At 50.3% G+C, this 10,925-nt stretch overlaps 1 protein-coding gene across 1 annotated transcript; it reads left to right on the plus strand.

Annotated features, from left to right (window-relative positions):
* Positions 1-7,442: 7,442 nt before the first annotated feature.
* Positions 7,443-8,378, plus strand: LOC311203097 (olfactory receptor 14A16-like; the record flags this gene model as incomplete). The annotated part of the gene is made up of 1 exon (XM_084277732.1): positions 7,443-8,378. One exon carries the CDS (start codon positions 7,443-7,445, stop codon positions 8,376-8,378), a length of 936 nt encoding a protein of 311 aa, XP_084133858.1.
* Positions 8,379-10,925: the final 2,547 nt, after the last annotated feature.

Consider the following 10,925-nt stretch of genomic DNA (forward strand, 5'->3'; position numbering starts at 1 on the left):
TCCAAGTGCCACAGCAGCTGGAATAGATTTAACTGCTTTCCACATGCTGATCCTTCTTTTGTAAGGAATTAGAGCCAGTCCCAAGCAAAGTGCAGGATACAGAGCAGAGGGGATCTGTCAGCACCGCTCAGGTGCGACCTCCAGAGCTCTGTGTGGCTCCCAGCTGTGGGCAGAGATTCTCCCTGGCCCTCCTTTTGTTATTAATACATTATCATTTGTTATTAATACATTATCATTTGTTATTAATGCATTAGCATTGTTAATAATGTTTTTAAAAGGTTATAATATTTAAAAATATTATATTTAAATTATAATATTATTAATAAAGTTTTTAAAATATTATACTATTTAAAAATATTATAATATTTAAAATTATAATATTATTAATAGTATTTTAAAATCTTACAATATTCAAAAATATAATATTTAAAATTATAATATTAGTACTAATATTTTAAATATTATAATAATAAAATATTATAATATTTAACATTATAACATTATTATTAATGTTTAAAATTATTATAATATTCAAAAATATAATATTTTTAAATTATAATGTTACCAATATTTTTGATTATAACAATAAATTTTTATAATATTTAAAATTATAATATTATTAATAATATTTTAAAAGTATTACACTAAAATCATTAAAACATCAATGAAAAGGAGAATCTCCCACCTTGATTGGTTGGGGGGGATCCATTGTGATTGAGGATGTGGAAAGGTCTGAGGTACTTGATGCCTTTCTGGCCTGTCTTTAGGAATCAGAGCAGTTTCTCTCCTGATACCCAGACCCCTGATTGGAAAGATGGGGACGGGAAGTGGATGGAAGCTCCCAACATCCTAGGAGATCCTCCTCACTTGCTTTTCAAAGCCTGCCTGGTTTCAAATGTGGTCTGTTGGATCCACCCACCCCAACCTATGACTCAGTTTACCCCTTGGCTTTCATCCAGGCTCTGGCTGCTAAAATCTGCCAACTCACAAACCCCAGGAAAAGCACCAGGTGTCCAGCACCAGGTTTGTCCTTAGGAGCTGGGTGGCCAAGGAGATGTCAAGGATGCCAGGCAGCTGTGCCCTGTGCATGGCCACCATGGGCAGGGAGAGTGCCTGAGGGCTGCTGGGCACAGGGATACCTGGGCACCAGCACCCCAAAGGCCTTCCTCCAAAGGGTGCTGGGCTAAGGGGTGGCAGACAGGGCTGTGGTGGGCAGGACTTCAGTGGGTGAGGAGTGTGTGTGTGTGGCTCCAGTGGATGGAGCTTTGATGTCACCTGGAAACACAGACTCACCCTGTCCCCAGGCAGCATGAAAGGCAGCAGCCTGCCCTGTCCCACAGACAGAGCTGCCACAGGGACAGCTAGAAGACCTCCTCAGAGGGAGCCCTTCAGGAGCAGCTGAAATTCCCTGGCACAGGTGGAGGGAGGCAGAACAAAAGCAGGAAGAGGCTAATGGATCTACTTGGCTGCTGGCAAAGCCACCTTTAGAGCCCATCTGCTGGATGGAAAACCTGCTCCAGGAGATTACAGCCACCACCCATCCCTGCAGGTGCCAGAGGCACTCGGGCCTTTTCCTCTGGAGAGCCATGGCCAGGGCAAGGGAATTCCTCTGGAGAAGCCCTGCAGAGCTCACCATCCTCCCCTGCCATGGAGCCAGGGGCAGCAGTGCAGCTGTAAGCCATGGGATGGAGAGAAGTGGCCAGGGTCCCACTGCTCTGCAGCACCCACTGGTGTCCCCAGTCAGTGCATGGGAAGGACACTGGCCCCCAGGGTCCATCAGGTGGGGGGGGCACCTGGACCCTCGGATGCTCAGAGGGCTGGAGCAGCTCCCCTACAGGAAGAGGCTGAGGGAGGTGGGCTGGGTCAGCCTGGAGAAGAGAAGGCTGTGGGGGGACCTCATTGCAGCCTCCCAGTCCCTGAAGGGAGCAGAGAAACAGGAGGGAATCAGCTTGTTAAAGGGGTAGATAATGGCAGGACAAGGGGGATGGATTAAAACTAAAGGACAGAAGGTTTAGATTGGATATTAGAGGGGAGATTTTACAGAGAGAGTGGCGAGGGGCTGGAACAGGCTGCCCAGAGAGGGGGCGGAGAAGCATCTTTGGACTGGCTGAGGCTGGCACGCAGTTGGTTTTGCTCCCAGCAGTCTGCACAGTGCTGTGCTTTAGATCTGTGATCCAAACTGTGCTGAGATCACACAGATGCTTTAGCTATTGCTGAGCAGGGCTTGCACAGCATCAAGGCCTTCTCTGTTCTCACTCTGCCCATCCCAGGGAGGTGGCTGGGGCTTGGCAAGGGTGTGGGAGGGGACAAAGCTGACCAAAGGGGTTATTCCATCAACATGACATCAGGCTTGGAGATAAAACTGGGCAGGGCTTTCTTTACAAGGAGAGCCTGGTTGGGCATCAGTCAGTGGGAGGTGAGAGTTGGTCAGTGACTGCCTTTACACCACTTCTGTTGGGGGTGGGGCGCTGAGGCCCTGGGTTTTCCTTCACTTTTGATGCTCTTTGTATCTTGAGCCCAAAGGTTTTATTACATTGACCCTTCTGTTTCTCTCTCCCAGCCCACTGTGAGGACAATGATTGAATGTCTGGTGGGTGTTTAGAAACAGTCTGGGCTCAATCCATCACAGGTGGGTTTAGAAATGTGTGTGAACAAGACAGAATTACTTTGTGATTAGTGTTTCACGGTGATGTGTCTCTGGGAAGGTCTCAGTGGTGGTCGGTTGTGTGTGGTTATTTGGCCATCAGGCGAGAAGCTGCCCTGTGTGTCACCCACTGTGCATATTTCAACCTAAGTGCTGTTGTGATTTCCCCCTCCGCTCTCTGTCCCAGTACACTCTTCTGAAGTGAACCCATAAAGTTTACCTTTTGTCTTCCCATTCTTCTCCCCATCCCTGTGTATCGTGGATGTCACAGTGGACAGCCTGTCTCTGTACCGGGGGTGTCCAAAGGGACACCCTGCTTCTGTGCAGCAGGTATCGTGATGGACAGCCTGCCTCTGTTCAGGGTGTGTCCAGCCCTGTTTGTCTCTGTGCTGGGGTGCTGTAAAGGACAACCTGCCTCTGTATCATGGGTTTCTTGCAACCTGTGTGTCTGCACAGGCTGTGTGGTAATGGACAGCCTGCCCATGTAACAGGGGTGTCGTAATGGAAAGCTTGTCTCTGTAACGGGTGTGCCTGGCACCCCGTTCCTCTGCACCCAGTGTGTCTGGCACCTCATGCCTCTGTACCATGGTGCATTAAAGGACAGCCTGCCCTTATAACCAGGGGTATCTTGCACCTGTGACCTCTCCGGTGAACCATCACCAAGACCTGGCTCGACTACAAACTGCCATCGACGAAGATCTGCAAAGACTCGAGGAATCTATGACCCTTCTAGAACAATCTGTCTCTTCACTCTCAGAGGTTGTCTTGCAGAACAGACGAGGATTAGACCTCCTGTTCATGCAACAAGGAGGCCTTTGTGCCGCCTTGAAAGAGGAATGCTGCTTTTATGCTGACCACACTGGGTTAGTCAGGGATTCGATGGCTCAACTGAGAGAAAGGTTAGCTCAGAGGAAAAAGGAAAGAGAGGCCCAACGAGGATGGTTGGGATCATGGTTTAGTTACTCGCCATGGCTAACCACCTTAATATCTACCTTGTTGGGACCAGTTGCAATGATCATAATAGCACTGATTTTCGGACCCTGCGTACTGAACAAGCTCACAGCATTCGTCAAGAGTCATCTAGAGAGGGTTAACATTCTCTTTGTAGAAAACAGACAGATGCTTTAAGAAAGTAACCACTGAGCACTACCTCTACTATTCTGTAGTTGTCCCTAGTACACCCTGCTGTCTAGGCTACTTCTGACTATCACTCACTTAATGTACCTTATGCTATCAGCATTATAAGCTGTCACAATTATAAGCTATCAATATTATAACTTATCACTATTATATATTATCACTAACATATTATCACTATTATTATCACTATTATGTATTATCACTATTATATATTGTCACTACTGTAGTCCAACACTGTTATAAGCTGTCACCTTTATATATATCAGTATTGTGTGTCACTGTTGCACTTTGCACTGTGAGTAGTTTTAGTGAGCACAGGGAGGGGGGAAATGTCGGTAGATGGGGCCTTGGGGTCGGAAGATTTCAGGCTGTACGGAAAGGTAGGACCCCCCCCATCCTCAGGTAACCAATAGTAGGTAGCCAGTGATGTATGCAGATGGAAGTGGCATCGTAGCCCTAGGCTATAAAACACTGTGCCCCTCGCTAATAAACGCCATTTGCCGTCCACCACATTGGTGTCTGTGAGCTGATGGACCGTGCTGCCAGAGTGTGGCGCCGTTGCCGTTCCTGAACCAGGTCGCCGCGCCTAACAAAGGCAACAGGTGGGTACTGGCCTCTTCTCCCTAAAAGCTAGTGACAGGACAAGAGGAAGTGGTCTCAAGTTAATCCAGGGGAGGTTCAGGTTGGGTATTAGGAAAAACGTCTTCACCAAAAAAGGGGGTGAAGCCCTTGAAGAGGCTGCCCAGGTAGGTGGGGGAATCGAGGTACCTGGGGCTGTTCAACAAACAGGTAGATGTGGAGTTTTGGGAGATGGTTTGCTGGTTGTGTTGGGGCAGGTCTGACAAGGGGACTTGATGATATCTTGAAGGTCTTTTCCAACCTTAATGATCCTCTGATTCTACAAACTCCTCATGCTGTTGTCTGGTGACAGACACCACCATCAGAGGAAACTACCTGAAACAGGCATTAACAGCTGACCAAATGGAGATTCATTCCAGGGAAACCTCAGAAACTATTCCATTCTGGCCAACACGAACCTCTGGAAGGTCACAAGGAGAAATGGCCAGTCCTGCTGAAGAAGGAAGAAGAACCTCATTCCTCAAGGCAGGCCTTCACCTGACTGGCTGAGCAGTAACACCTCGGAGAAGGACCACACACACCAGTGGTGCACACTCACCATGAACAAGGCTACCAGCATACTCGTCTGCACCTCAAAAGCATGGCCACCCAGCTGATCTGGAGATGGATGAAGTGTGGTGTCAGAGGTGGTGACGTTTTACTCAACGTTGGGAAGCAGCACGAGAAGGAAAGAATGGAACCAAGAGAAACCTTTGTAGTTGAGGCTGGATCTGAGGAAGAGCCCTGAGCTGTGTGGGTGGGACAGGACAGCCCTTCCCAGGGGCTGGGGGCAGGGTTACCCAGCGTCAGAGCCACCTTGACATTGCCTTTGCCTACCTGTCATCACGGCCTCCTGTCTGCCACTCTAACCAGCCCCAGTGTTGCTCTGTCAGTGATGGCCCTCAGGGTACCCATTACTGCTCCAAGAGACGTTGGAGTCTGCATGACTGTAATTCCTGCTGAAGTTTCATCAGCTTCCCCTCAGGGTTTGAAGTGCATGGACTCAGCCTCAAACCCGCCAGAGGGGTCATTAACATGCCTTGGGCTGATCCTCTGCTGCTGAGCTGCTCCAGGCTCCTGGGATGGAAGGAGCTCTTGGCAGCAGGCTGCTCTGCAGACAGCTCTGCCAAGGAGCAGCTCTTCTGCAAAGAGCAGCAGGGAGAAGGTCACCCCCAGGGTACCTCAGGGAGATGAGCAAGGCAGAATAAGACCTTAAAGGCTGTCAGGACTGGGAGGATGACTGAGAGCTCAACAGAAGAGGAAGCTTTGCAGCCTCTGACACAGTAAGGCTCAGGGTGCAGGGAAGTGCAGGTGTGAGTCCTGGAGGCATCTCCTAAAGCTGGCACAGCCCAAGGGATCTGTAAGGAGGGGGCTGTTTTTAGGCAATTTCTGAATAGTTGTGAAGCCACAGTGTGTAGCTGGAGGTACCAAGGGCTGTTGCTTCAGAGGAGGGTCCCTGCACCCCAGGGGCTGTTTGCTGGGGCAGGGACTCTGCTGCCTTCCAGGGTCAGCAGTCAGTCTGCCCAGGGAGCTCCCCATGGTGCTGTAGGGAGAAGCTGTGGGTGGAAGGAGTAACTTCCTCCTAGACCAGGCCAGGGTCCTTCTGCTATCGATAGGGGTGCTGTGTGTGTGTGTCCAGGCTGGTCACAGCTCCAGATGTCCAAATGCCTCCCCTGGGACATTTCACAGGCACTATCAAGGTAGGGGCTACTTGGGACAAAGGTGCTTTCTGGGGTCAGTGCTTCTCCTTTCAGATTGAATGGTAGATGGAGCTGCCAGATCTGCACAGTAGATGATGAGCATTACAGTGAGAGATGAGCAGGTTTTTCAAAGAACCCAAGAGTCACATCACCCACCTCAGCCTACAGACAGCATCATCATCACCTCTGTGGTCTCTTCAGGGTTTATTTGAACTCTCCAACAGAGAGGTGCCCCTGGGCAGTGTGTGGTGCTCAGAAGGTGTCTGCAGGGCAGACCTGAGCACTCAGAAGGTGGGATGGGGTCTGTCAGCAAGCACAGGGAGGAGGTGTGGGGAAGAAGAAACACTTCCTGGCAAACAGAGCTCCAAACAGCAGAGCCATGGTCAAGGAGTGAGAGGAAACTTCTAACAGGACTCAGACAGGATTCATTCAGGCAGTTGTCTTTTGGTCCTGCACTGTGGATGTCTGCTGGGCAATAAGCTGGCTGTCCAATTAAGACATCTCATCTTCAAGAGACCTGCCTTTCTGCTTTTTCCATCCCACTGGGATTTAATGCTGCCCCCCTTTAAAGGCATCACCCTCCTGTAGTGCCTAAAAGAGTGCTGAGCCACGTCTTGTGGGTTCCCAGTCTCCTCTCAGGTTCCCTTGCTTTTTTCTGAGAGGGGCTGTTTCCTGCCCTCTCCATCACAACTCCACCTCTGTGCTGGAAAAAGAGTTCATAGATGTATCCTTTGAAACAGAATTCCCCTGCTTCCATCAGGGTAAAGTTACAATTTCTTTAAAGAGTGATTTTATGTGCACAGTCATCATCGAGGAAGAAAAAGGGAAAGCACAGGGCAGGTGGGAATGGGACCGATGGGCATCACAACTCTCCTGTCTCTGCACTGAGCCCCAGCTTGCTGAGCCCTTTTGCCTGGCTGCTCCACACCTGCTCAGAGGTTTTCTACCTCTAAAAATAGTACTGGCGTGATGTGATGGTGGACAGAAAGAAACACTTTATGAGCAAGTCCACATAAAGACATGCTGAGCCTCTCTTCCACTCTTCCAATCAATGGAAACTGAAAATTTCTATTAAGGGTGAATTGTGTATGAAATCCTTTCTGATCATCAGAGATGTGAAGCACTCATTCCCATGTACTCATTGCAACAGGACAGAGCTGATTCTGTGGCAGCACACTGGAAGAGGTCCTGCTCCTTAAAGCACTCTCAGCCAGCACAGAGCAAAGAGAGGAAATGCCTTGAGGTTTGGATTGGGCTGGGATGTGGATTAAAAATGTCTGTTCTAATTTTCCTCTGTCTTCTCCTTTTTAGAACAATGCCCCCATGCAAAGAACCAGATAATGTCCAACAGCAGCTGCATCACTGAGTTCCTCCTCTTGGCATTTGCAGACACGAGGGAGCTGCAGCTCCTGCACTTCTGGCTCTTCCTGGGCATCTACCTGGCTGCTCTCCTGGGCAATGGCCTCATCATCATCACCATAGCCTGTGACCACCACCTCCACACCCCCATGTACTTCTTCCTCCTCAACCTCTCCCTCCTCGACCTGGGATCCATCTCCACCACTGTCCCTAAAGCCATGGTCAATTCCCTCTGGGGAACCACGGCCATCTCCTACACAGCCTGTGCTTCACAGGTCTTTTTCTTTTACTTTCTGCTTTCAGCAGAGTTTTCCCTTCTCACAGTCATGGCCTATGACCGCTACGTTGCCATCTGCCACCCCCTGCACTACGGGACCCTCCTGGGCAGCAGAGCTTGTGTCCACATGGCAGCAGCTGCCTGGGCCAGTGGGTTTCTCTATGCTGTGCTGCACACAGCCAGTACATTTGCTATACCTCTCTGCCATGGCAATAAACTGGACCAGTTCTTCTGTGACATTCCACAGATCCTCAAGCTCTCCAGCCCAGAAGACTTCCTGAGGGAATCTGCTCTTATTGTTCTTAGTGCCTGTTTATTCTTTGTGTGTTTTGTGTTCATTGTGGTGTCCTATGTGCAGATCTTCAGGGCTGTGCTGAGGATCCCCTCGCAGCAGGGACGGCACAAAGCCTTTTCCACCTGCCTCCCTCACCTGGCCATGGTCTCCCTGTTCATCAGCACAGGCATGATTGCCTACCTGAAGCCCACGTCCATCTCCTCCCCATCCCTGGACTTGGTGGTGGCTTGCTTGTACTCGGTGGTGCCTCCAGCAGTGAATGCCCTCATCTACAGCATGAGGAACCAGGAGCTCAAGGATGCTGTGTGGAAACTGCTGACTTGGTGCTTTTCAGATCCCATGTAGTGCCTGTTGTCTTCTGCATATCACTCGTATCATAATTAAGTCTTTTGCCAGAGATTCTCTCAAGAACAAGCCCAAGGAACAGACTCAAAAGAAACTGTTGCTATGCTTGTTTTTCCATGGGCAGTAGGGTGAGAGCAGAGTTCCATGTTCTCTGTGGACTGAGGTGTGGCTTGGATATCCCTTGTAAGAGGCCAGCACTCACGTAGATGGTGAATGGACTCCAACTAACCTGCCATTGGCTCTACAGGCTGTGACAGGTCTGATTACAGGGGGTGATTTTCTGGAAGGAATCAGGAGCTTCCAGGAGAGCACAGGAGTTCTGAAGGGAGGGCGTGTGCCAGGATTCCAGAACTGAATGGATCCCAGTGGGCACGAGCCTTTCCAAGGTGAAGTGACCCAGAGATCAAATGCTAAATCTGGGTGTGAACCATGAAGTGAGAGTTCTGCAACTGCAGGGGACACAGCAGGCACAGGGCAGCAGGCACAGGGACAGGAGCCTGGTGAATTATTTGGTTTACCAAAAGTGCACTTCCATAGGCTGGATCTGGTGCAGCATCCAAACACGTCTCACAGCACTGCAGGAAGTCAGGACATTTCTGACTACACTCCATGGCCACCTAAGAGCTTCTGTAGGAGGCAGTGAGTAGCAGCGATGTCCCAGAGCTGGGTTTGGCACCAAGCCCAATCAGCATGTCCCTTGCAGAGTCATCCTGTGAGCCCAGGCCCACAGCCCACTTGCTCTGCAGAGCAGCACAGCCAACCCAAGGGTAGTGCAGAGCATGGGTAGGGAGTGTAAGAATGGCCAGCCAGGCCCACACAGATGTTCCTGTTTTGAGGAAGGGCACTGTGGAGAGGTGGGATGTCCTGGGAGAAGAGCAGGAAACCACGTCTTGCACAGACTGGGATGTTCTGCTTGTCTGGGAGAGGGGAGTGGTGAATGCTGGGATGGGCAAGTGGTGAGTGTGGTCTGGCAAGGGCCAGGGAAATAAAAATAATCCCTGTACAACTCAGCTCTGTGTGTGTGTACAGGCTGGGGGCAGACAGAAGTGTCCTCACACAGCCAGACCTCCTGGGGGAGATGTGAAGCACTAGTAGAGCAGGACCTGGTCTGTGCCCATGTGTGTGGGACATCCTGAAAAGCTGCCCCAGAGCAGTCGTTACCAGCCAGTGACAATCATTTCCACACTGGCCTCCCACCCCGGCTAAGAGGGGTTGTTTGTCCCTCCATGGAGGGACACCAGGGGACTGTCAGAGGTCCATGTTTACAAGGTACAGACATGGTGTGTGTGTGGTGAGATGAACCTGAGGGAGCTCAAATATTAATAAACAAGGGGAAGGCTGTGGATGTGTCTACCTGGACTTCAGTAAAGCCTTTGACACGGTTTCTCACAGCATTCTGACTGAGGAACTGGCTGCCACTGGCCTGGACAGGTGGACCCTCAGCTGGGTTCAAAACTGGCTGGATGGCCTGGCCCAAAGGGTGGTGGTGGATGGAACCAAATCCAGCTGGAGGCCGGTCACGAGTGGCACCCCCAGGGCTCAGTCCTGGGTCCAGTTCTGTTCAATATCTTTATCCATGACCTGGATGAAGGGATTGGATGCTCCCTCAGTCAGTTTGCAGATGACACTGAGCTGGGAGGAAGTGTTGATCTGCCGGAGGGTAGGGAGGCTCTTCAGAGGGGTCTGGACAGACTGGACCGATGGGCTGAGACCAATGGGATGAGGTTTAACAAGGCCAAGGGCAGAGTGCTGCACATGGGACAGAACAACCCCATGCAGCGCCACAGGTTTGGGGGAGACTGGCTGGAGAGCTGTCAGGCATAGAAGGGCCAGGGGGTGTTTGGTGACTGTCAACTGAACATGGCCAGAAAAGCCAATGGCATCTTGGCTTGTATCAAAAACAGTGTGGACAGTAGGTCTAGGGAGGTGGTTTTGCCCATGTACTGGGCACTGATGAGGCTGCACCTTGAGTGCTGTGTCCATTTCTGGGCCCCTCAGCATAAGAAGGACATTGAGGTCTTGGAGTGAGTCCAGAGAAAGGCAACCAAGAAGGTGAAGGGGCTGGAGGGCAAATCCTGTGAGGAGCAGCTGAGGGAGCTGGGGGTGTTCAGCATGGAGAAGAGGAGGCTGAGGGGAGACCTTATCACTGCCCTGACAGGAGGGTGCAGAGAGGTGGGAGATGGTCTCTTCAGCCAGGGGACAGGAGATGGGACAAGGGGAAATGGCCTCAAGCTGGACAAGGGAAGGGTCAGATGTTAGGAAGAATTTTTTACTGAAAGAGTTGTCAGGGCTGGAACAGGCTGCCCAGGGAGGGGGTTGAGTCACCTTCCCTGGATGTGTTCAAAATAAGGGTAGATGAGGTACTTAAGGATCTGGTTTAGCTTAGGATGGGAACAGTTGGACTCCATGATCTTAAAGGTCTTTTCAAACCTTGTGATTCTCTGATTCTTTTTAATGTTTTAATAAATGACCATATAACTGGACAGGTCTTGAGTAAATTTGCATATCACAACAAATTGGGAGGATCTTTTGACTCTGCTGAGGGTG

This window comes from Gallinula chloropus (assembly GCF_964237585.1).
Source record: "Gallinula chloropus genome assembly, chromosome: 35".
Lineage (NCBI taxonomy): Eukaryota > Metazoa > Chordata > Aves > Gruiformes > Rallidae > Gallinula > Gallinula chloropus.